We start from the raw sequence: 27,636 nt of genomic DNA, 5'->3' as shown, positions 1-27,636 counted from the left end.
AGATATACTTGGCTCAGAACTTATTAGGGATGTTAAGTGAATTTTCATGAACTTTTTTAAAGTGTTCAAAGAAGATTCCCTAGGTCTGAGTGGATGAAGAATACATCCTGGGATGACATATAGAAGAAGGTACATTAGGGCTAAGGAAGACTCATGACGATTGTGTAAATTAGTGTAAAAAGAAATGAGAAGAAAAAAGAAAGCTGCTGGAAGTTCTACTTAAAAGACTTTTATGTTTTCCTGCTTTCGACAAGCAGAGACTAACAGAGGAGACAGACTCTGTGGCTGCTGCTTCTCTACTCAAACTTAGTCTGAATCTAATTTAGAATGGAGTCAGGAAATCCAATCCGTGAAACGCAAATGTATTATAGGTACACTTATAACCATTGTAGTGGTAATAATAGTAGTACTAATTGTAGAATCAGTCTTGAGTTCCTCGGAAGAGGAGACATATAAGGCTAATGCACCTGAAGTGCCTACACCTACAGCCGATATTACAAAGAGAGTTACTCTGGGACCAGAGGGAGGTTTAACTGCTCAAGGAAAACAGCATCTCGAGGTAAATTTGTCCAAAGGCGATTATACATTAAATGCTTATGCTAGCTTTTATATGAGTACGAAGAAACTATAGAAGCTAGAGATTGTTATGTTTGCATGCAATTACCCGCTTTAGTAAAGGAATGTATCACATACCATCACTTACCTGGAAAATAAGGGAAATAAACCATACCAATCTCCACTGGACGAAGGAGGAACTAGATCATCGTGCTACAGGGAGTTCAGGACCATTAGCTTTAGATTGGCAACACTGAGGGAGACAATGTGTTGGACCCGGCCCTTCTGGCAGGTTCACCCCCGAAACTTTTTGCTTTTTATGGGTGACTTGGTGTAATGATTTTTGGTTTCTGCGCACTTTACCGCTGTGTCCCAGTGTAAAGTGCGTGCGTGTGTGTTGAGGTTGGCCTGTCCTCCCATAGGAATGCATGGGGGAATGTATGTGTCCTGGTAGTTCCTGATGCGTGGGGTGTGCAGGCCCGTGTTTGGTATGTGCGGACTCGTGTGATTGAATGCTGCGCGATGATATGTGTGGCGTGCATGTACCTAGTGTGGAAGTGCCACTTCTAGAAGTGGGCACTTCGGTGTGCAGTATGAAATGTGTGGCTTGTCTGGCGATTGGCTGGTGGAGGTCATGTGACAGACTAGGGAAATCCCCAGGGACAGGAGGAGTCACCCAGTGGTGAATGGGAGTTTAGCATACTGATGGCTGGGGAGGAGTATACCTGGGTCCTGAATAGGACAGGGCTTTCCCCACACAATGCTGGCGCCGGCCCCTGTGGGGCGTCTAATGACCCTAGCCCTGCCAGTGAATAGGGAGAGGGGCTGAGCAAAACAAAGTGCTCAGGAACCTGTTGGAACTGGTTCGCCCCTTCCCTGCACCTTCAGACAAAGGCTTTTTACTGTATAAAAAGGGGCTGTGTCCCCTTACAATTTGTTCTCTTGCAGGATCATCTGGAGGGGGCCTGCTGCTGCTGGGCGCCAGGAGAGACCGCCACTGGGGACTGCCTCCCTGCTGGAGGGCCCTGTGAGCTGGCTCTGGGCCCAGTCTTTGCCCCCCTGTTCTTGGAGGACTTTATTGCTGGACCTTTTTGATTTACAGCGCCTGGGAGCGCTCCTTGGACTTTGTAGCGCTGGGCGCGCTGTTTGGCTTCCTAGCGCTGTGTGCGCTTTGATTCTGGAGGCCGGTGCCCACCCGGCATTGTTATCACCCAAGCGGGTGCCTACCCCGCTGATCTGTGTGCTGGCGGGTGCCCACCCCGCTTATTGCCTGACTACGTTGCGGGAGCCTACCCCGTACTGCCGTCGAGAAGCCGGGCCGCTGCGCTGCCTGCAGCGACCCGGAAGCGGAAAGAAGTCACGCCTGGTCGAGGGCGGGACAAAGAGGCCGTACGTTGGTAGAGGGAAGCGGACGGGAGCCTACCCCGCGCTTCCCGGAGCAGAGAGAGGAGAAGTGCGGCCGGAGCTGGTGCGGAGGGGGCGCGAGGCACATTGTCGGTGCCTGCCCCTCCGCGTTGCAAAGAAGCCTCGGCGTCCATCGGCCGCCGAGAGAGGAGACGACGCGGGAGTCCCCGGAGAGCAGCCCGGTGAGTACAAAGGGCTGGGGGACTCCGCGCATGTGCTGGGGGTGCGGGGAACAGTGTCCACGAGCCCTGTGAGGCCCCAACGAGGCACCTAAGTTTCTGAGCGCGAGGCGCTCCAACGTGGTGGCAGTGTTTTGTCGAGCCCCGTGAGGCTCCCACGATTGGCCAAGTATTTGTTTAGAGCGCAGTGCACGCTCCAACAGACAGGGGCATTATTCTCTTCGAGCCCAGTGAGGCTCCAACGTTGCGGGGCCTTGTTGTGCAGAGCCACGAAGGCTCTAGGGGGCATTTTGTATGGACAGAGCCCTAGAGGGGGCCCCAGAGGCACGCCGGTGCCTGAGCTCGTTCCACAGCTGCCCAGCACTTAGTGGGCAGCTGCCACGTTTAGGTGGGGGACCTTTCTCGTTTTGGTCTGCGCAGCTGGCGCAGCTTGACCGGACACAGGGCGTCTTAGCCCTGACAAGGCCAGTTGGCCCAGGGACTGCCACAGGTGGTGGCTCATGTGAGTTTCACGCTAATGTTCCTACCTGCACCTCTGAATGTATTTTTGATGCATCATGTGTTTCCTTTTATGACACCGCTGAATGTAGTTTCTGCATCATGTGTTTTCTTTCAGAGCACCGCTGAATGTTTTATGCATCATGTGTTTACCTGCCCGGCACCTCTGAATGAGTTTATGCGTCATGTGTCATGTTCTACACCTCTGAATGTTTTATGCATCATGTGTAATGTGTGTTTTCTCCTACAGGTATTGTGATACTTCGGTGGTTGTGTTCCCCTGGTACCGGTGGTACTAGGGAGGTTCTGAGTCCCTGCGTGATAGTCTTCTAAGGTGGTTAGGGTTGCGTAGGTGGTACTTTCTGGCTACCAGTAGTTACTGGTTGTGTGTTATATGTGTTATTTTTGTACTACAGTAATTGTATATTTGGTGCTAAGTGCTAAATATCTAAAAGTGCTAATTCCTGACAGTGGTCCATGTGGCCCTGTCCCCTGTATATATAATCCCTTGTAAATTCTGCCCGTGCCTGTTGGCACATTGTAAAGTGTGTGCTTTTATCTAATGTGTTGTGTATAATACAAAGGCTATTTTTATAGAATACCTTGTGTGGAGTTTCCTTTGTGGTGGGCCTTGGGTGTTGTTGCTGGGTGTGCGCGCAAACGCTTTACACCTTGCCTCAGAGATAAGCCTGACTGCTCGTGCCAAGCTACCAAGGGGGTGAGCAGGGGTTATCTTTGGCGTGTAACTTCCTTGCCCTGACTAGAGTGGTGGTTTCTGCCTGGCTTTGGCGCAAGCCCTAGCCAACCAGAAATCGCCAGTTCTAACATTGGTGATCAGCGGTGGGATTTGGACTTGCGTTTGCGCTGTACCGCAGCAGCAACTGGCTGCACTACAAAACTCTGCATTAGATAATCACATTTTAGGGATTATTGTTTTTGAGGTCCATTATTTCCTCTCCTAAAGGTGTCCTTTGTGAAGTATGTACTCCTGTGTTAGCTCAGACACTCAGGTTCCTTGTGGTAAACTCTTCTCAGGAACGTCTGCCAAAATGGAGCCTGCTTTTAATTTCTGTGGTCTGTTTAGGTACAGTAGGTTGGAGCTGGTAAGGTTCTGTGAGGAGAGGGACATAGAGGTGGGTGAGTCAGATACCCAGTCCAAACTGAGGGACAACCTGATCCTTTGGCAAAAGGATGAGTGGGAGCGAGAGCGCAGTGAGGAAGATAGGGCCCGGGCCGCACGCCGAGAGGGTGGTGGGTCTGAGGGGAGCCCTGAGGAATCTGAAGAGGAGGAAGGTTACCTGACAGGGACGCCAGTAGAAAGTGAAGACCCCATAGATAGGGAGTCCCTTGCTGGGTCCAGTGTCAGGAGCAGCACCCCATCCCTTTCCCTGTCCCCAGAGGAGTGGATAGATAGGAGGGAAGAAAGGGAGCATCAGCTGGCCATGGAGAAGCTCAGGTTAGAGCATGCCAGGGCGATGGCGCAGCTGGGGGTGGAGAAGAAAAAGTGTGAGACCGAGAGGGTCTTAGCGGAGGAGAGGATGGCGGAGGCTGAGAGGGCTTTCGCCAGGGAGAGATTAGCTCTGGAGGGTAAGTTGTCCCCTGAGCGCATTGGTTTTCTGGGTTCACCAGTGAGGGTGGAGTCCAGTGATGGCAGCGAGAGAGAGCCCAGTGCAGAGAGTCCCATTCCCACTTCCCAGAGTATGGTACCTGTTTTCCAAGAGGAGGAATGTAGGTTGAAATTCAGGGGCAGTAAGAAGCTGCCTCACCAGTCTTGGAACACGTTTGTGGGTGAATGTGAGGATGCACTGGATGATTGGTTAAGGGTACACACGAAACGGGCTTTTGACGGACTGTATGCTCTGGTTATCAAGGAGCAGCTGCTTGGTAGTTGTTATCCCGGGTTGCGCCAACACCTGTTGAGGTATGGCTCTTTTTGCCCATGGGAGCTGGCAGAGGAAGCAGACCGTTGGGAGGGTGCCCAAGGTTCTGATGAGGTATGGGAGAGTACTTCCAATAGCAGTGGCTCAGGGATCTTCCCGTCCTGGATGGGGGTAGAGGTTCAGAGTAGCCCAGCTAGGTCCCAGAATAGTGAGAGGGGTGTAGGGGCTCACGGCCTATCTCAGCGGAGTAGGAGTGAGTGGGTGACTTTGAGTCCCCAGAGGCCCGAAACCCAGTCTCAGAACCTGGATGGTTTCTTAAGGGAACACCAGGTTGGGGGCCTAGGCTGTCCTGTTAGGTCACTTGAGGAAGCTCGCCTAGGGTATGGAGAACCTGGAGTCTCTGTAAATGGAGCTCCAGTGGTTCTGGTGTCAGGCAGTACCGCTCCGGTAGGGAGGGTACAGAAGTCCGGCGAGAGGCGTGGCATGGGGCTGTGTTCCCCGGTGGAGGAGCCAGTGGGTCAGGGACCAGCCGGTAGGGCTGAGTCGCCTAGAGGTGACCATGGCGACTACACGTCTGTCCTGGGGGATCTTCGCGCACTGTCAGGTGGACAGGGGGCGGGAGATCTGCGCCAGGCAGACTGTCATGCAACATATGAGGCATATGTTACTCTTGGGGGGATACTGTGTGAGTCCCCAGAAGTCCTGGAGTGCCAGGCAAGTATGCAACCGAAGGTTCTAGACCAGAGGTTGGAAGGCCAGGTTCAGGATCAGCCTGACCTGAAGGGTAGGACTACTGTAACCAGTGTCCTGACCGGTTCTTCTTCCAGAGGTACCGCCCCCGTTGGTAGGGAGCAGGACTCTGGAAGGGGGTGCAGAGGGTGGGGGAGCCCACCTCTGACCCCGGTGCAACCTGTGGGGTTAAACCCTAGGTTGGGAGACCAGTTCTCAGGGAGAGGTCCTGAGCTGGTGGGAAAGTTGATTTCTGAGGGTGCCTCTCAGAGGAGGAGAGGACGGAACCCTAGAAGGAGAGGTAGGGGGAGGAGAGCCTCACCCGCGACTGTTGGTCAGCTTGAGGGTTCAGACCCTGGGCTGGAAGATCAGTGGATGTTTAGAACAGCCCTGATGAGGGGAAGAGTGGAAAATGGTCACTATGTGCCAGGGGTTACTACCCCCCACTCTGTGGTTAGGCGAGGACCAGTGGCGCCTAGATGGCCTAGGGCCTGGTCCTGGCCGCGGACAACTGAGGAGTACCAGTGGGGTAGCCCAGTTGGTCCGCCGAGTTCTTTTAGAAAGAATTCCATGGGTTCAGAGTGGCGTAAAACCGGAGAGTGTCCCTGCCGTTGCGGGCCTGCGTCCGTGTTTTGTTGCCCAAAGCAGGGAAGACCTTCACGGTGGTGATTGGTCTACCCTGCGTTTTGGCTGGAAGGGGTTTGTGTTGGACCCGGCCCTTCTGGCAGGTTCACCCTCGAAACTTTTTGCTTTTTATGGGTGACTTGGTGTAATGATTTTTGGTTTCTGCGCACTTTACCGCTGTGTCCCAGGGTAAAGTGCGTGCGTGTGTGTTGAGGTTGGCCTGCCCTCCCATAGGAATGCATGGGGGAATGTATGTGTCCTGGTAGTTCCTGATGCGTGGGGTGTGCAGGCCCGTGTTTGGTATGTGCGGACTCGTGTGATTGAATGCTGCGCGATGATGTGTGCGGCGTGCATGTACCTAGTGTGGAAGTGCCACTTCTAGAAGTGGGCACTTCGGTGTGCAGTATGAAATGTGTGGCTTGTCTGGCGATTGGCTGGTGGAGGTCATGTGACAGACTAGGGAAATCCCCAGGGACAGGAGGAGTCACCCAGTGGTGAATGGGAGTTTAGCATACTGATGGCTGGGGAGGAGTATACCTGGGTCCTGAATAGGACAGGGCTTTCCCCACACAATGCTGGCGCCGGCCCCTGTGGTGCGTCTAATGACCCTAGCCCTGCCAATGAATAGGGAGAGGGGCTGAGCAAAACAAAGTGCTCAGGAACCTGTTGGAACTGGTTCGCCCCTTCCCTGCACCTTCAGACAAAGGCTTTTTACTGTATAAAAAGGGGCTGTGTCCCCTTACAATTTGTTCTCTTGCAGGATCATCTGGAGGGGGCCTGCTGCTGCTGGGCGCCAGGAGAGACCGCCACTGGGGACTGCCTCCCTGCTGGAGGGCCCTGTGAGCTGGCTCTGGGCCCAGTCTTTGCCCCCCTGTTCTTGGAGGACTTTATTACTGGACCTTTTTGATTTACAGCGCCTGGGAGCGCTCCTTGGACTTTGTAGCGCTGGGCGCGCTGTTTGGCTTCCTAGCGCTGTGTGCGCTTTGATTCTGGAGTCCGGTGCCCACCCGGCATTGTTATCACCCAAGCGGGTGCCTACCCCGCTGATCTGTGTGCTGGCGGGTGCCCACCCCGCTTATTGCCTGACTACGTTGCGGGAGCCTACCCCGTACTGCCGTTGAGAAGCCGGGCCGCCGCGCTGCCTGCAGCGACCCGGAAGCGGAAAGAAGTCACGCCTGGTGGAGGGCGGGACAAAGAGGCCGTACGTTGGTAGAGGGAAGCGGACGGGAGCCTACCCCGCGCTTCCCGGAGCAGAGAGAGGAGAAGTGCGGCCGGAGCTGGTGCGGAGGGGGCGCGAGGCACATTGTCGGTGCCTGCCCCTCCGCGTTGCAAAGAAGCCTCGGCGTCCATCGGCCGCCGAGAGAGGAGACGACGCGGGAGTCCCCGGAGAGCAGCCCGGTGAGTACAAAGGGCTGGGGGACTCCGCGCATGTGCTGGGGGTGCGGGGAACAGTGTCCACGAGCCCTGTGAGGCCCCAACGAGGCACCTAAGTTTCTGAGCGCGAGGCGCTCCAACGTGGTGGCAGTGTTTTGTCGAGCCCCGTGAGGCTCCCACGATTGGCCAAGTATTTGTTTAGAGCGCAGTGCACGCTCCAACAGACAGGGGCATTATTCTCTTCGAGCCCAGTGAGGCTCCAACGTTGCGGGGCCTTGTTGTGCAGAGCCACGAAGGCTCTAGGGGGCATTTTGTATGGACAGAGCCCTAGAGGGGGCCCCAGAGGCACGCCGGTGCCTGAGCTCGTTCCACAGCTGCCCAGCACTTAGTGGGCAGCTGCCACGTTTAGGTGGGGGACCTTTCTCGTTTTGGTCTGCGCAGCTGGCGCAGCTTGACCGGACACAGGGCGTCTTAGCCCTGACAAGGCCAGTTGGCCCAGGGACTGCCACAGGTGGTGGCTCATGTGAGTTTCACGCTAATGTTCCTACCTGCACCTCTGAATGTATTTTTGATGCATCATGTGTTTCCTTTTATGACACCGCTGAATGTAGTTTCTGCATCATGTGTTTTCTTTCAGAGCACCGCTGAATGTTTTATGCATCATGTGTTTACCTGCCCGGCACCTCTGAATGAGTTTATGCGTCATGTGCCATGTTCTACACCTCTGAATGTTTTATGCATCATGTGTAATGTGTGTTTTCCCCTACAGGTATTGTGATACTTAGGTGGTTGTGTTCCCCTGGTACCGGTGGTACTAGGGAGGTTCTGAGTCCCTGCGTGATAGTCTCCTAAGGTGGTTAGGGTTGCGTAGGTGGTACTTTCTGGCTACCAGTAGTTACTGGTTGTGTGTTATATATGTTATTTTTGTACTACAGTAATTGCATATTTGGTACTAAGTGCTAAATATCTAAAAGTGCTAATTCCTGACAGTGGTCCATGTGGCCCTGTCCCCTGTATATATAATCCCTTGTAAATTCTGGCCGTGCCTGTTGGCACATTGTAAAGTGTGTGCTTTTATCTAATGTGTTGTGTATAATACAAAGGCTATTTTTATAGAATACCTTGTGTGGAGTTTCCTTTGTGGTGGGCCTTGGGTGTTGTTGCTGGGTGTGCGCGCAAACGCTTTACACCTTGCCTCAGAGATAAGCCTGACTGCTCGTGCCAAGCTACCAAGGGGGTGAGCAGGGGTTATCTTTGGCGTGTAACTTCCTTGCCCTGACTAGAGTGGTGGTTTCTGCCTGGCTTTGGCGCAAGCCCTAGCCAACCAGAAATCGCCAGTTCTAACACAATGTATTCACCAAGTTGAGAGCAGATATATCTCTGTGTTTGTGGGAAAGAGTGAATCTGATCAAACATTTTTTGTTGATGGTCCTTGGAAGATAATTGTAGATTACACTTCACATATTATACCGGGAGTTTACTTTGTTGGAAGAAGGCATATTTGAGATTGCCTAGTAAATGGTATGGCACGTTTTATTTGGGAGTGGTGTTTCCCAAAATATATTACATGGAGAATTTGGAGGATTCTGGAGAAGAAGTAGAAGTCAGACAGAAATGCGGATTGAGTGCTGGAGAAGTTATTGAAGATATTTTTGGAGCAATGATACCAAGCTTAGGGGTAGTGTTGAATGATATCAAGATGAGAAAATTGTCTACCATAGTTTATAAGCTATCTACCAGTACTGCTAGATCTCTGTTGCTTATACATGGTGAAATTGTTTCAATCAGGGCTATGGTGATGCAGAATTGACTTGCCTTAGATGTTTTACTTGCAAAAGAAGGTGGAGTCTGCCAGATGCTGATGGTCCAACAGTGTTGTACTTACATCCCTGACAGGAGTAAAGGTTTACAGAAGTATATTAGCACTATTACGGAGCACACCTTCCTCCCCTCAAATGTATATGATTGTTCACCCAGAGACCAGGCCCACCTGGGGGGCTTAAGGAAAAACAAGTGTAAAATTTTATAAAACAAATATGATTTTGGCCCAGGTGGAGTCCCTGTAGGACACTACCACCAGACCTAGGTGCAGGGCCGGCCTTTAGCATGGGCCAACTGGGCACAGGTCCAGGGCACCAATATTCTGAAGGTCACACAGAGCTGTGTGTATTAAGGTAATGCTATTTTAACATCCCATTACTCCCATGTTGCCCACACTCCACCATCTCACCCCTGAAACACACTAACAAAACCATCATCAGCGTGAGGCAGCTAAGCTATCGGTGATTTTGGTCCACTGGTGGAGGTCCAGAGATGTTTGTGTTCAGGGGCAAGTCACTGTTCTGCCAGGAATTGAACCTTGTAAGGGACCCCCTGCTGTCTCATTTAATTCACTAGCATCAGTAAGGGCACCAAATTTATCTTCACCCAGGGCCCTATCTTCACAAAGGCTGGCTCTGCCTAGGGGGTCAGGGTATTCCTACCCTGCCCCTGTGTGAGGATATTTTGCATTTTTGCTTAGGACATCTGGCCAAGTCCTGAGTCCTACGATAGCTGCCACCACTTCCCAGTTTAAGAGGTGGTGGCAGCCAATCAGATCTCAGTATGAGAACTGTCTGATCTGCGGACCCTCCACGTCTCTAGATGTACATAAAACTATTTTTTTAATTACTCCAAAACTCCTGAACAGACTTACAACAAATTACAGTAAGCACTCTTTCTAGACCAAGGTCTAGCTTTCTGCCAAATTTAGTGTATTTCCATTCAGCTGTTTAAGCGGTATTTGCGTCTAAAATCAATATGGGAAATTGCATTGGGGAAAATGTGTTTTGGGACCCCCCTTTTTCTCAGTCCCCGGTTGACAAATCACCCTGAAACTTTCCAAACAGCAGCTTAAGTGACTAAAAAACAATTTTTTTAAATTTCCTGAAGATTTGTCAAATGGCTCCACAGTTATAAATGAAACAAAACATATTCTCCTATGGAAACTAGGGCCTAACTATAAATACCTGCCGGTGACCGCTATATTTAACTATATACGCTATAACTACTTTGTTCTTCATGAAAGAATTGTGACAGGCAGTCTCCAACTGAATCTGTGGTTTAAAGAACCCCAAGAGATAAGGCTAAGAGCAAGCTCGGAGTTGCTATAGAATTAATGCACCTTGGGTTCCAGGGTCTCCTGGGTAAAGATAGCTCTCTGACAGTTGTTTTTTCTTGAAAATGTATTAAAAATCTGAACACCATTGAACTGGATTTTAATAAATAAAATGGTGTTTTAACTATTTTTGTAATTTATAATTAGTGTAATTGTTTTTCAAGTTGGTCCCATTCCTGAGATACAGCATTATAATTTTAATTTGTACTCTCGTTTTCTACATGAGACAGCAAGCACTGCCATAGTGAAAATAGGTAATTGGGCCTTGTCACTCTAGGAACATAGTAATATTAATTTTTCTCATGTCCTACTGTTAAATATCATGCACCCTGCCTTTCCAATTGTACATTTTTTCCATGTTTAAAAGAAGTGTTCAGTCATTTTATTCCTGGTTAGTAGGGCTAAATTACTCAGAGTTCTAAAGTTAGCATAAATAGGATACAGAAACAAACTAAATATCTTAGTTGACAATGTAGAAAAAGGTGGATTTTATACACTGTACCAATGGTGCAAGCTGGGCAGGGAGCTAAAGCCGGCCATGAAGATGAATTCAAGTTCACTGATTTTTAGTGCTAACAAGACTATGGGCTCGATTTAGACCTTGGTGATGAAGGAACTCGGATGCAGAGATGGTAGAGTTCCCTCCTCACTAAGACTATGGTCTGCCTGCATGATTTAAATGTCGGCAGACCATGGTTTGACAGTGGCAGACACTACTCCGTCTCCGCCGTGGTGAAACTCTTCAATGGCTCGACAGAATAAGAGCTGTCGGAGGTTTGGAAATAAGTCCTCCCACCTAATTTAGATGGGCAGACATATAGACATTTTCAATGTGTGTCACCACCAGGAAAAACCTGGTGGCATGGAACACTGAAAAGTGCTCAATTGCCCCCCTTGCCTTGGAAGGCTAATTACAGTGAATTATAAGGAACCGCAGAATTGATAGGTGTTTTTTGTTCATGCTAGAAATGTCTCCTGAGCCAGAGCACATTTCTAAATCTGGTGGGCGGTAATTCCATCAGGAAAAGGGAGTAATTTACTCCCGCACCCTAGAGAAGGACGGGCCTCCTGTCAGGAATTAAGACAGGCTCTAAAATACTTTTTAAAGGTGTACATTTTAAAATCTGAATTGTGACAGGATTTTAGATTTTATAAAATGCTGTTTCATGTTTCATTCACACATTCACACGAATTCTTAAATTTCTAGGTACTGATTGAATTCCTTCCTCATATTCATGTATTCCGATTACGTTGATTGAGACAAGAGTGTTCTCTTGTGAGCTTATATCAACATTTTCTACAAAACTATTTTACACAATTAGTTCTTGACAATAGATACCATTCTACATTTACTACATTTTTGTACTCTTGTTTGCATTCTTCAACAGCCTAGAATTCTGGAAAACAACTGGCAACATTATGTATGTCTTCTTAAATGCGGACCTTTTCATCATCACTGCAATCATAGTCATTTAGTGGGGTTCACTGACACATCCTTGTTTTTCCAACTGATGTTGTATTGCTTCCCCTACAATGTAACAGACTTAACTTTTTATTACAACATTAAATACTGTTTACATCAATGTATCTTGTAAAACTCCACAATTTTCCGTTGGTATAGACATCTATACATATATAGAGTGCAGCAATTACTTATATCTTAGTAGAGTGATACATGTGCTGCATTGTAGAACTATAAGCACCTGTCTTTATTTATTATTCCCCTACTGGATGGCTTTCCTGATGGATTAACAGCTATAACATATAACTATTAACTAACGTGCACAGGAGTGTTTTTTTCATAATAAGCTTAATGTGGGTGATTTTCTAGTTGGGTGTCCACACTGTTAGTACTACAAATATGCACGTCCATTTCTTTACGTCTACTAGCTAAGTTAAAATTACCCTAGGTTGTACTTTATGTCATTTGTCAATTCAAATAACATGGAGGTTTGTCATCATTCACACTGATAGTTATAAAAATTTTTTTATAACTCATTCCATTGTCGTGCTATCAGGAATTTCATCAGTCCTCTTATTTCCTTTCTGTGCAGTGCCTGGTTCTCTCACTCAGCTCAATATTTGACCACACCTGCTTCCGCTTTCATAGTGAAGGAGCACATCTGGATTTTCAAGCCATTGTTTAAGGTCGTCTGGCTAACAGTACAGAGATATCTAAAAAGAAAACTCAATTTGGCTTTCAGAAGTTTTGGATGGCCAAAAAATCCCAAAACGCAACAATCAGCTCTTCTCGAGTAATCTCACTCAACTGTGGTTGGTATTTCTCCCCAGTAGTTGGTTATTTCTGAGTAATCCCATGACAGATGCTAGGAGCCTCACTTGCTTTTGCCTGGATCTGAGGATATCTAACGTCACTGTTGGGAATGACTTGTCAATCAATTAACTGTCATACAGGCTGTGTGGAGGATATTCAATTGAATATACTTCAATCAGCATGTCAAATTAGTTTTTAAGGATGTGCCAGTGTGCATTCCTATTGTTTGTCATTGAGATTTCTACCTAAACCAGTCTCAGAAGAGATCTCTGGTAACACCGGAAAGCTAACATGATATCAAGAGTCTCCCATCAGCCACACACAATTTTTATTGGTGTCTCCCAAACATTACTGAATACCCTCAAGAAGGATATATCTATAGTATGTATAGCAATGGAGGTATACACGTATATAGATATAGAGAACACTATCCAATCATACTTCCAGTCAGCCCTTTTCATTCAAAAGTCACCTAAAGATGAAGTACTGTTCATGGCTCTCGTTACGAGTGACACATACATTCCATTGGCCTCAGTAACAGGAGATACCAGACCCACTGGAATGACTGATTTTGATTTTTGCATGGAGATTTCAGCTGCTGAAAGCAAAATGTCTGCGTTAAATACTACAAGAAAATAGGCTGGTGAGGGAAAAAGAGACAATTCTTGAATATTATTCTACAAAATCTTGCATTCCCTATTATTTCTCCACTCCCAAGTTTAGTAGGAATACCGCAGCTCATAATTGGGGGGGCACAGAAAAAACACATGGATCAATCCTGGTAATGAACGTCCATACCAATAACTTTCACACATCCTCCAGTCACACAAACCATCTTTACTTCATGAGTGCAAGCTTAGGAAGTTCACCCAGTGTGCATACCCTACTTTTGACTATTGGGCCCAAAAGGTGACATTGATGCTCAGATTTCACAGAATGTTACTACTCTCCATGCCTGTAGAAGTCACAAAACATACCCATTAGTAAGCCAGATGTTCTGACACACCTCATGGTGGTTTAGCATAACAAAATCAATTAGTCCCCAAGACAACATCAAGAAAGGTATGCTTTGTGAAAAGAGACAGAAATAACATTTGCAGGTGATATAAAAGGGCAATGCCTACCTTCGGTGTTCTCGCATGTTTTCCACACCTGGCATCTTTAACCAGACTGATGTCAAGCAATTCTGTTTCCTGCAAAGGAAAACAATGACAAGCTCTGTAATTTCAACATCCTGGTACGTGTTCACACTGATGACAATATGATTCTTTGTTGCTGCTTTTTATCACAAAAGCATGTTAATACTGTTAAAATACGATGCAACTGCGCCAAACTGTAACAAGTCACGATCTAACAATGGATTTACGACAATCGTCTCTGTACATGCATCTATCAAAGTATTCATCTCTCTGTCTGTCCCACTCAGTCGCCTCGTCTGTCTTACTGTCTGCAAGTTGGACTTGCTGAGTTCTGAGCCTTGCCACTCGGCCAGATCACTGACAGAATATCGGGAATCAGAAATATTGTTTTGACATAATAACGTGTCATAAATATCGAGGACCCAAATATCGAGAAGGTGAGTGCAAATAGGTAAGTATAGATTTACTATTGTTAACTCCACATCTACATACCTTGAAGATATATATATATCTTCCAGCTGGCCCTCAGCCAGACGTACTTTGCAAAATGCAATACCTTGCTGCTTCCCAATGCGGCTCTGTCATATTGAAAGGTCAATGGGCTGTCACTATGAGGGAGTAAATACTGATAAATAGCATTCTGCAAAGTAACTGTTGGAGTACAACATCGCAGGCCCAGCCACAAATACAAATGCGCTAGGCAGTCTGTGTGTGGAATACGCTAGAGGAATAAGTTAACATATTCCCACAACCAACCGTTCCTCATGCCACTGTGTGAGCTGCATGCTATGGGCTGATATTGCTGTCCTGCCTGTGAGCCAATTTTCTCCCACATTATTATCGTGCCTCTAGATGATTATCCCATTTCTTGAGGCAGATAACAGGTAAATGTCTAAAGCATTTGTGCAATTTTGTCTAAAATGCTCAATTTTGAAAATGGAAGTCAGATGTTTCTTACAGTTTTGAGATATGGCAGGTGAGTAAGTAAGTTACTATGATAGGATAAATGTAATATTGTGTACCTATTCATGCCAAGATTAATCAACAAGATACTTAAGTCTTCGAGGTTAAAAAAATCAAATTATTTCATACAGATGGCTATAGCTGACCACCCTGTATTGCTCAGGTTTCGAAGAGATAATACACAAAGTCAGGGGATGGGTACCTGTGCATGTCTGCCCCTCCAGTTGTGCTTAAACTACTTGCTGTAACCTTGGCCTGTTCAATACTGTTGGTCATTCTCAGATATTCAAGCTCATTTTCCTTAGAAAAACTTGTTACATAGATTCCTTTGTTGTTGATGTGTTTTGATTGTGAATTAGAGGACTTTGGCTTAAAGTGTGGAAGCTCTTTCTTGCTAAGGAAATTCACCCATCCATGCATCCAACCATTCATTCATTTATATGAAACCACCCCGCCAGGTCATCCAACCACCCAACTACCCACCTATCCATCCACCAACCCATCAATCTATCAATTCATGGATACATGAATGCATCCATCCATCTGTGTATCTGCACTTCTACCTGTCTACCTGTCACTTCTACTCTGTCCAGCACTCCACTGGATTTCAAAACTAAATTTGTGCACTAACTCCCTGAAGGAACATACCATAAATAGTAGTAGATCTGTGATTGTTTTCACTGAAGTACTAGTGTCATAACTAGAAAACCCTAGAACTTTGAAGGTGATGACTCCCTAAATCTTGGTCCATTACCATTTGATGAGGTCAAGCTTGCACTAACATTCCACACATTGTTTTCCTCACTAATGTTCTCTGAAATGTGTTCTATTCTGCATTCTTTTGGTGAGACAATTTAACTGTATCTTTGGAGAAGCATATAATCAGCCATTTATCTGTTACATATTTTCATTTAATTTCTAACCACTTTTTAATAGTAGTGGTTCAGAGTCATGATGCCTTATAGCACATAAAAACAACAGGACATAAAAATGCTATTCAAAGAGGCAAACCGAAAATGCTACAAAAGAATTTGATTATTCACAAAGAAAGAACTATTTCTGGGAAAACCACTATTAGTTGTTGGTTCACCCGACCCACCGAACTCGTAGTTCTGCCACTATATTTGGAGGTGGGGGATAACAAGTCTTTCACCAGCAGTGGCTCAGCTGACTCCATTGACCAGCTGGCCCATCTGTCACTGAGCCACAAGCAACTGTGGCCCTCATCTCCCTCCATATATAGAATGTGGTAGCCATCACTTGATTTTCCTGTGTGAGGCCAGCAAGTGAGGCATGATGGTGACATGAAAGGAAATGACACAAAGGGCCCCACACACAGAACAAGCCAGCCAGCACATCCGTGCCATTACTTTTTGTTTTTCAATAACAAACTCCCGAAACAAAAAAAGTTTGCAGAGTGTACGCGACAAACATGGAAATCACTCGCCAAACTCTTCACCTCTTGAGTAAACTTTGCAGCAACAGCTGGTCTGAACGATTAAAGATCCTCAACAGGCAAGAAGGAATCTATAATAAGCCCAGTGGGGCTGGTAGGCCATTTTCCACCCACAAAATAAGTGCATATATGGTATCCCTACAGAAGTAATTTACACCTCTCGCAATCTTCAACAATCCAGGGACCGAACTGTAGCAAACTGAATGGAATAACATTGTTATCAATAATTTTTTACAAAGAAGCACTTCCTCCACCTCCTTGCTCATGGCACCAGGCCAGCAGGAAGATTCCAACATGGCACATGGAATTGTGGACTAAATGCAAATGTTAAGTCGACATGGTATGCATTTTAAAATAAGCATTTTATACCTTACACAATTTACACACTGTGCAGATTTTAATGTTTGTGGATCGCTAAGTCCAACGCGTAATACGGTCAGTTGAAACTCGCCATATTTTATACCGATAAACTGCCCAATTTTTGCATATGTGCAGCCCTAGAGGGCAGCGGCATAGCTAGACCTTTTGCTGCCCGTGGCGGTCCCTGATTTTGCCGCCTAGCAGCAGCATGTGAGAGCGGGGGAAGGGTACCGGCGATTCCTGCCTTTACTGCCCCACGGCGGGCGTAGTTAAGAGCCCACCTCTTGCTATGCCACTGCTAGAGGTTTTACTGCAGGTCACATTTATAAAAATGAAACAATATTAATTGGTCTGATTGGAAGTATGTTCCATGAGGAGAGCTCCTGAACTACTACTGTGTGCCGAGCCCAGATGGACTGTTTGCAAAAGTGAACACAACCCCACGGAAGTAAAAATCAGAACAAGCAGCAAGAAAGAATCAGGACACTTTTAGTCTATTATTTAGAGACAGACAGGGGTTCCTTCATGGCAACTGTTGAATCTCATTCTGTGCATAATTGGCAAAAACAGATTGCAACTGTATGTAATCAGTTACATGGAAAAGTGCCTTAATAGAAAAAAATAAATGTAGGCACTGTTCTCTTTCCAAATACAGAATTACAAAGAAGAGCCCTGGAATGGTATTATTAGTATGCTACTTTGACAAGGAAATGTTTTATTTTCTAATTCTGCCACTAATTGTTATTTCACTTGAGAACAATCATATTGTGAACCGAAATAGATAAAATGATTACCATTTGCAATTAGCTCATTACTTTGTGACTGCCTCATTCGATCTTTGATATTCACAAATAAAACCCTGAAGGAATTTAAGAGCCCTCTAGTGAGATCTGTATGTAAGCTACTTTCAAAGGTTAAGCATCCGGCAGGCTTCGCAGCAAGAATATTTCAATGATGTTCAGATCGCCAGGCAACATTGTATTTTGTTAGATGAAGTACTCCCTGCACACTGAAAAAAGACAATTACCTAATTAATGAAACCTATGCTTACCCTATGGAAGCTTCAGGCCTGAATGACAGCCCTCCAACAATTAAAGGTTTATAAAATGTACAGCACAGAGCTGGATGCCAGTAACTTCTTTTATTCACATACCTGGAGACAATTCATTGTGTTGTGCACATTGCATAAATATTCAATATTATTTTCTTGTAAAATGTTTGTCAGAGGTGCAGGAGTGGCAGGGGGCACTGTTAGGGCCTCCTTTTGTTTCCTGTCTGCCACCCTTTTCATGGCAGCCTCACCACCATGAAAATGGCTGTGGACACGCAACTCCTAATATGCTTGGCGGTGCCACCGCTGCACCGCCAGTATATTAGTGCTCCTGACCGCTGTGCAACTGCCACAGGAACCGTAATCCCTGGAGGTCGCAGCCGTCCTGTGGAGGTCCTACAGCCACACTCATAATACTGCGGGCGGGCCTCCAGTGTGGCGGTGGTCCGACTTCCCCCATGGGTTTGGTGGTCCTATGGACCGCAGAACTCTTAATAAGGCCCTTGGTCTCTGAAATGGAAATCAAATTCTTCTAGCAGGATAAGGTTGAAGTCTGAGGCCACCAATTATCCCTCAAAGTCCGATACATCAGCATCAAGCTTCCACTGAAGCTATTGGTTTTGGTACCAAAAGCTCTGAGAAGGACAAACCAGGAGTTCGGAACCACCAAACGCACTTCACTTGTCAGATAGATTAGCCGCCTCACCTCTCTCAAAGGCTTTTTCTTCAGATCTAGTCACTTTTTAGGAAATCTGTGCCCCCTAGTGGGACAAGGCTGGAAGCTGTATCTGGGCAGGGCTCTACAAGGGTGGTGGGTTCACTGCGAGGTCCATTGAACGAGTTTTCAGTCCAGATAATAGCGTCTAGCAGGATTAATCTGTTTTCCTTGCCAGATTGAATGCTGCCTCCTTGTGAAGGACTGGATACTGACGGCTCCAATTCATTCCAATTCCAGTTTCAAAAATATCCAGGGTGTGCTTCAAGACACAATCACTTTCCATAATAAGGATCATGTGTGAAAGAAAGGTGTCCGTTGGAAGTCTCGAAACTGCAGGAATAGACAGCAGCACAAAAACCTCTGGGGTTGGAGGACAGTGATAATTGAAATCAGTGAAGAAGATGGTGGGCGTACCTCTCATCTGCAGGAAGGAGATCATCCAGATTATCGTGGCTGGATTTGATATATTTGAACCCTTATTGTGGGGCTTCTTCTTGAATTAATTTGGAATTTTGTTGTGAATAAACCTCAGATTATTATATCTAGCACTTATAGCCCTGATGAAGTTCCTTTGAAAGGAATGAAACACGTTGGCTGATGTTGTATCATGTGTTTTACCAAGAAGAATAAAAGAAATTTAAAGAACTTCCTTAAAAGCTTGTGACTTCTTTCCTGGTGCACCTTCCATGAGAAAAAAAATCTTTTTGTCTGGATTCCAGTGGAGCCCAACTGCGGTGGGTTTCGGAAGTGACATGCACAGGACTCTTACATTGGTGCAACAGGGATTGATGTACTGAAGTAGTGGTCAGCTGCGGTTTGGAGTTTTTGTATAAGAAGATGGCGAGAGGACCATGTCTGGCTGGAGAATATACAAAACCTCCATGAAAAGTCTGGGACAAAAAGAACGCAACAGGTGAGCATGGAACCTGCTTATACATACTATGGCCACATTGCAACACAGTGATAAGGAATAAAGAACGTCCTTAAATACTGCTTGCACACTAAATGACAGAGTTCACATGGCGTGAGCCATTAGTGTTTGGGTAAAAGAAAATAGCAGACCTCTATCTTGGAACAAATGAATGGTACAAGGAAAACCAGGACTGCAGTTCATTTGCACAAAATACTGCTGCAAGTCTTTAGTCACGTAATAGCTCTAATTTTCAAGGAAGGACAGGAGGTAAATGGTGAGTACTGGCCCTGCCCCCTTCTTCTCCAGGAAGCAACACAGAACTGTAACATGGTGCAAGCTGGAGGCTGTTAGCTGGAGGACCCACCCGGCACCAAGGAGGACACAAGACCTGACCTCCAGAACACAGGGGAGCTGAAATACCCCCAAGGAAATCTCCTTAACATCAGAGATAACCCACTGTTGAAGTGGGCCTCCCGCAGGAAGCTGTCTGTACTGCAGTTTTCCCACAGGAGTTGTCTGGGCGTTCAGGTATGGTCAGTGAACTGGCCCAATATTTCCTGAGAAAACCTCAGCAAGTTTGCCCTGGTACTCAAAAGATTTTTTAAAAATCATAAAGTCCTACTTTTTTCAAAGAGCAGTAAAAGTCCCTCCTGGTCGGTCCAGAAGGGAAACAACCTTTACAATGCGGTCATTACACCGCAATACCTTTACAACGCGGTTGTTACAATGGCCGCGTTGTCAGTATGCGCTACATTTACATCGCAAGTCTTTACAACGACTTCCACTAAGGGGCACTCAGGTATTGGAAATTAATTCCAACACCTTCCCTACTGTTGCGCAAACTGCAGTAGGAATAGTAAATAATACTATTCCTAAGTCTAGTGCCCCCCCTAGTGGAAGTTGTTATAAAGACTTGCGATGTAAATGCATCGCATACTAGCAACACGGTTGTTGTAACAACCACGTTGTAATAGCAGGCGATGTAATACATCACGTAGTTGAGTGCTATATTTCTCCAGAAGCCCCTAGCTTTACAGGGCAGACTACTTTGTATCAGGTGTCTCCTTTTCCAGGCCTCCTGCAGAGTCCAGTCATCTGTGGTCAGCTGGTCATTCTTGAGATGAGGATCCTTTCTGCTTTTGGTGCCGCTGAACAGGAAGCAAACAATTTTAAATTTAAACCAGTCCCAGGCCATCAGAGCCAGCAGGATTCAGGAGTCCTTGAATCCTTAAGTGACTTTTCTTCTGCCATAAGTAGTCTTCTTCCAGCAGGTCCTCAGTCTTCAGGTGGAGTCCTCCCAGGTTTTGAAACATTCTGAGGAGGTAATGGGTAAAGTGCCAGTTTTATCTTGTTCACTAGTCAGTGACTGATGAAATCCTACCTCCCAATCCTAACTATTTTCTTGTAGTCTCATGTCCGATTCCAGAGCTTCCTTTTTACCTTACCATAAAATTACGCAGAGGCCTCTGTATCAAGATGTCATGCCACATCTGCCACCAGGTGAGTCTGTCTTCAGCTCATTAGTCACAGCCCTGTATATAAGATAAGCTCTCCTCTCTTGCGACAGGGTAAACATTGGTTCTGTCATCCACTGTGAATGGAGTATGGCTATCTGGGATGGTCCTGGGATTGAATAGGAGAAGGATTTCCTGATATATATAAGTCAAAAGAGGTAGTGTTAAGGATGCCCTGTGTTCTCCAAACTGTACCGGTGTAATTAAAAATATCAAATTGCTGCTAGGCTGTCAGTAGTTGACATCTACCTGCTCTTTCTGTGGTCACAGACAAACTATTGTCCTCTGAGCCAGAGCCATTAACTCTCCCAGCCAAGAATGTTTATTCTAGCTCTAGAAAGGCTGAGTGGCAAAACTGTTTTCAGACTAATATTGCCTCATACAACATTAAGTAATTTTTTTACAAGTGTACATTTCCACTTAAGTTGTCTAAAATTCTGACTTCTCCATTAAAGCAGATTTTTTAAATTAGTTATGTAATAACATTGAAGCATTTGTTTAGTATTTACCGAATGACACTAAGTATATATCTTAATTCTGTGGGGGATTCTTTAGGGAAATGTCTCACAAAGCTTACACAGTGAAAAGCTGCTGGATTTTATTTAACTATGGCACCATGTCCTGTGGTGTTAGAAGGCAACCATTCTGGTAGCTACTGAATATATAAAAATAGAGTTTTCCTACATGACAAATACATGTTTCCTTTTAATTTCTTAATATATGACATTTAAACTGCACTCAAGCCAGAACACAGTGGTGCTGATGCCAGATATATGATTCTGTCCTATATATGGGTGGTGTGAACACACACACTGCAGCCCACAAATGAAAATTACTGTTTTATGTGATAACTACATTTAGGCACCATTTTCAAGGCTTTATATGGATATGAAATAGAACAAGCAGGAAGAACCAATATATGACATGTTTGGAGCCCCAGAAAAACAAAATATCTGTGATGATCAAGCAGGAAATGTGAATGTGCATTAATGTTCTTCTCGCTGAGGATCTTTAGACCCCAGTTTTAAAGCTTCTTAATTCACTTGGTTTCCCCTAGGTTATGTTTCACTGGTGTTATCTCAGATATATGTACATCCCAATCTATGAATCCTTGCTAATCAGCTAACTCAAGTTTGGTCATTATAGCATGCAGTGGGGGAGTATCCTGTCACCTTGGATACTATGGAAGACGTTTGAATGCTAAACCCTTACAACTAAAGGGTAGTTCCTCGCTCTGTGCACAACAGAATAGAGGCAATAGTTTGCCTTACTCTGAATCACCCTACCTAGTAAGGAGTTCTCAAAGAAATATTAGTCCCTAGTAAGGGCCAAATTACGAGTTTAGCGGTCCATCAAACCTCTAAACGTGTGTGAAGGTGCAGTGGTGTTAGGGGACCGCAGCACCAGTGGTCTGACAGCTGTATTACAAGTATGGGAGTCAGACTGTTTTGGGACAGCCGCATCCGCCAGGGAACCGTGTTCTCTGGTGGTGGTGTGGCGGTCTGGGGCAGCAATTTGCTTGGCGGTGCCGCTGCGGCACCCCCAAGCATATTCTGAGTTTCTGCACCACCAACCTTTTCATGACAGTGAGCCCACCTAGAAAAGACTGGCGATGGGGAAACCAAGGGGGCTCTATAGGGCTCCCTGTTGCCCCTATACACTGGAATGCATGCATGCCCAGTTCCTCCATGGCATGGACTAAACATTCAATTCCATGCAGGAACTTGCTTTGTGCTTCCATTGTGGTGCCTTTTTCAGAGAAAACTCCTAATACAGCTGGGGGCCGACGGTTGACTTTGGTTGGCGGCATGCAGCCCTGCTCCCGCACAGCAAAAGTCATAATCAGCCCTTAAGTAGTTTGATCTAAGGGGTTAGTTTTCAAATTCTGCCATGTAATCTCAAACAGTAAAGAGTATAACCATGTGTTGTACACTAAATTAGTCATAATGCCATTATTTAAAGTTATTGTTTGACCTTTTGTATAGACTTACCACAGCAATCAATTGGATTTCCTTCTCTCTGCATAGATTTTGGACATTTAACATAAAGATGTAATTAAGATACTGATCATCAAATTAAAAGTAAACGAGGAACAGTTCTCTGTGATCTGAACAACAATAGAACTCCTTTAAATCAATATTCTTCCCTCACATTTGTCATTTTAGCACACACATGGCATCAACATCTCAATTTATTGTCATTATCGTGAGCATAATTTCACTTTTTGTGTAACAGACCTCATTCTAGGAAGAATCAGACCACACACAAAAAACCATGGAAAACGAAAAAAAGTAAAGCTCTTTTATAAAAACGTAAGGGTGTATCCCCGCGGCACCAAAGAAGAATTCTGAACCAATGGAAGGGGGTAATGTCGGGTTTTAAGCGACTGTCACAAATGTAAAAAAAAAAACCTGCATGGCACATATCAAGTTAAAGCAGCTTACCGATGATCAGAATCTGTTAATAAAATGGTAGACTGAAAATAGTGTATACCTGCGGTAGCCATCTTTCTTCGTATTTTTCACCTTGCCTTTAAACTTCGGTTGACATTTGACCCACAGTTATAAATACATGAATTATTGAGCCCTCAACCCCCAAGGATCAACCATCACCAGGGCTCTACTCATCAAAGGCTAAAACTGGGCCGCATTATGCATGATATAATTGAAATTCAAATCGCTGTTATCTAGGGACTGAGTCTGATTTTTAATGAGTCCAGTAGTATTGATCATGTCTCTGATTACTGTGTTCCTGTATAATTTTAATTGCACGAGTCATTAAATATGTTCTTTCTACTCAAAACTGTGATAATGCACTAAATTATGTGGACTTATATTCTTTTGATCCATGATTGTGGTGCGCGTCGGAGTTCTTCTCCAAGGACATACATATGCAAACAACTTCCGGTACCTAACTTTATAATCAGAGGCATAACACAACATTCCAAGAACACCATGCCGATCCCAATTTCTATCAACATCCTTCTGAAGACTAGCGGCCTCACTCAATTTTTTAAAAGCAAAAAAACATTAATGATTTGAGTGAGAAATGCACACATGTGAAAAAAGGAAGCTTCTTATAGTGTGAAGTGTGAGTTTGTGATTATTCTCTCGGCCATCATTTCAGGTACTTGGGATGGTTAGGCCTGTAGGGGGCGTATTTATTAATAGTTCACCTAAGACAGCGCATCTTGGTAAGTTGACGCGCTGTGTTGTGTCGATGGGAGAGAGTTCAACACCGCCCTATTTTCCAACATGTGGCGCTGTTCATTTCCCTCTATAAGCTGGTGCACTTGTGCCTCCATAGTGCTTATTCAGGCACCCTTGCACAAGAGTTCAAGGGGGCCTGCATTATGGTCTTGATTTGTTTTATGCAGCAAGGGATACCTTCCTGTGCAAAGCAATTTTTAGAGGCATATTACTCTTTGTATGTGTATGGAAAAAGGAAGTAATGAGAAGAGAAGAACATATTTCTCCTCGTTATACCTCGGTTGAGTAGGCACACCATTCTGGGGCAAGTCTGGGTTTACAAGTGTTTGTAAATCTGAGAATGCCCATGCTCCACCCATGTAACACCTACCCGACAGAAAGTAAAGCAAGACAGCGCAATGAGCTATGCTGCCTTAGTTTGTCTTTACTAAACCACGCAAAATCAACGTGGGTAGGCTTACTAAATGCCAAAATGGATTTTGCGTCAGAAGAGCTCCACAAAAGTGATACATATTGAGGCAAAATCTTAGTAAATCTGGGCTCAGATGTTCCCGCCAAAATAAGACCTTGAAAGTCATGCACAGAGAGAGGGCAATGGCTTTGTCATAGGATTATTCTCCCACTTTCTGGTAACAGACAAAGTGCAATGCATTTCTAAAAAGGGGTGGGAAGGATGATAAACATAGAGAAACAGGCTTCATTCCAACATTAGATAAACAATTCTCTCTGCCCGGATTGATAAAGGGATAAAGAAAAAACACAATTTACATAAACTGAAACAAATTAAGAAACCCAGGCCTGGGTTATAAAAAATGATCAAGCCTTAGAATGTAGACATGAGGAACTCCAGACATGGTTCGTTCACTATGTCTGACTGGTATGTAACCTCACCCTCAACAGCAGCCTGCCCTTTCCTCTATCAAGGAAATCACTGAAAGCAACATGCAGTGCGTTAGTAAACCTAAGTAAATAAATTAATGTGTAAACTGTTCTGGAAGATGCAGCAGAGATTTAGAGAAAGTGGACTACCTTAGTAACTTGCTCCAGTGACTTCAACTCTGGTGACTCACGAAGGTTTAATGTACATTTTTAGGTCTCGCCTGACCCAGCACATGCGCTGGCCTGGTGAGACTTATTGTGATGGCTCAAAAAAGTGCTACCACTGTAGCATAGAGCTACAGTGCATGTGCGCGGGCCTCAATTTCGCGGCCGCACGGCCACTTTGATGTTTGATCGTGATTGCGATCACTTTCACTTGCGGCCGCTTTGATGTTCTCCGTGAGCCAGTTTTTTTTCTCCTGTTTATTACTTCTATGTAGTAATGGTGGCCCCCGGGCGCCGCCATTAATACAGAGCAGTAATAAACAGAAACAAGCATTGGCATAGCCAATAGGTCTCGCTTTTGGGACCTTATAAGTATTTAGTTATGCAACTGTTCAATGGCTAAACACTTATAAGGTCCCAAAAGTGAGACCTATTGGCTATGCCAATGCTTGTTAATAATGCTCAAACCTTAATCTGCACACAGGAACTTGGGACGATTGAACTTATTTAAAATTTCAAATACATTTCCATGCAACTTATGCATACTTTACTCATTCCACAAGATTACATTTTATGGTATTCTTATGGCGACACACAACCATGTTTTATAGCCATATACATACCTAATATACACAACGCATGTGCCTAGAGTTAACCATGTAGTGAAATGTTGCATTATGTCCTCAAAACTAATCCTTCTGCACTACTTATGCACACTGGCTTGACTGCTTCCTGTTTCAACCACATTTCGCACAACATACATCATGTGTACATGGGTGGGTGGGTAGTGTAACAAACTAAGGCTGATGAACGTAAATACTTTGATGTCTCTTACTCTGGGGGGTTAACGTAAATTAGAATTGTATGCCCTTGGTCACACATCTGACCCTCTCTAGAGTATAGCTAGTTTAAAGCCCATTTGGATTTTAAGTACACTATCTTCATATACTAAGCACATATAACACATAATTAACACAAAAATACATATATTACAATTCTATTTTGGGGGGAGAATCATGCACACCCTGTGAATTTGTACAATATGAATTTTCTGAAATATACGTTTTAGTGCTCAGAAAAAAGTTTGCCCATTTTTTTTACCTAGTCTTTGATGACGTTGGAAAGTAAAAGTGACACTGTTGATGAACAATAATCAGATACTGTTGATTGCTTTCCCGATGAAACTGCCTTATGTTGGCTGGTATTCACCCTTCTCTACAAAGTCTATTTGCTAACTTTCACAATACAAGTGTTTTATATGACCAACAGGTGTTGTGAACAGAGGGGATCCCTCTGATGTAGCGCTTGGCTCCAGGTTCCAAAGCGCTCAAATAAATTGCAGCAAATAATTGCACGACCTTGGCAAGGCAAAGCTCATTAATCCAAGAACACTCACTTGCTCCACAGCAATCACATATGTTATTTCCAGAACCTTCTCAGACATTTCTGTAATTGGGGTACCCTGGATGTCAGGGAAAGCGGGTCCATGGAGATCATTGGCCATAAATAGTCCAATAAATCCAAAGCTAGTCCTACATGGGTCTTCTTCCATTCAGCACAGGGCTAGCAGACGTGTGGCAAATCTTATGATGTTCTGTGCAGGATCAACTCTAGGAAGATGTGAAGCTGCAAAGTTGTTTTACACTCTTCCCATATTTCAGGCAAAAAGTATGAAAAAATACTCAAAGGTTGTAATGTTCTATGTGATTTCAAATTCAGCTTAACATTGTTACTTTCATATTGCTTTACATTTGTACATCTTTGCCCTGTCAGTGTTTACTCACTCGTGAGGTAAAGCGAAGCAAGGTATGAACTTTTGTACTAAACGCTCATGTGTTTCCAGTGCAATGGGTCTTTCACGGTACTCATAAGAAAATGGCAATTCCAATTGCAGCGCTAATTAACTCCCGCAAGAAAAAAACCTAATTTGGGTGAAGGGACATCGTGCAAACCACATGATGGTCAACAATCAAGAATATAATTAAAACTTTACAGATACCAATTCTTGACTTTTGTATAGATCAGTTCTAGATGAAGTGATACAGCCAATATGCTGTAGCCGAGCATGTGGAATTAGCAATAATGCCTTGATAAGAATGATATTTGCCACAATTACAAGTCTTTTTCTATACACTATACTGTCTCAATCTGCTGAAAGTACAATGAAGGTTCTAAAGTAAGGAAACCACTAGCAACAACAATAAATCCAAGTAATAGCACTACCTGGTGAGCCATTTGAACATTCCACTCAGCTTCCAACCTGAGCAATCTGCTGCTTTATCATAAAGAATTACCTTGGACACACTTGAAAAAGTACCATGCCTTCCCAAAGAAGGAAAAGGTAGCCAAATGGGGCAAAGTCCACCAAGCCACAAAACATGTTACAGCATATGTAACTATATCTGTAAACATCGCAGAAATAGTATTCAGGAAATACAGAAATGTACTTCTGCTTACAACCTGACGTCAGAAAAGTCATTATTCTTCTAATGCAGAACTAATTTAAGCTACTGATGCATATTGTACTGTATCAAGTACATATACTTACATTGAAATTGTAACATTTTGTTTGTTTGCAGTCAGCAAAGAAGTGC

At 44.9% G+C, this 27,636-nt stretch overlaps 1 protein-coding gene across 3 annotated transcripts in view; it reads right to left on the bottom strand.

The window, feature by feature from the left end:
* Nucleotides 1-27,636, bottom strand: part of PLCB1 (phospholipase C beta 1) — a 2,173,917-nt gene that overhangs the window by 1,648,024 nt on the left and 498,257 nt on the right. For all 3 annotated transcript variants that reach the window (XM_085612648.1, XM_085612647.1, XM_085612649.1), the window contains exon 3: nt 13,800-13,868. In XM_085612648.1, coding sequence (XP_085468774.1) covers nt 13,800-13,868 — 69 coding nt within the window. The remainder of the gene's footprint in view (nt 1-13,799; nt 13,869-27,636) is intronic.

This window comes from Triturus cristatus, chromosome 6 (genome assembly GCF_964204655.1).
Source record: "Triturus cristatus chromosome 6, aTriCri1.1, whole genome shotgun sequence".
NCBI lineage: Eukaryota > Metazoa > Chordata > Amphibia > Caudata > Salamandridae > Triturus > Triturus cristatus.
The sequence above is the reverse complement of the archived record's forward strand: the minus strand, read 5'-3'. Positions and strand labels throughout refer to the sequence as shown.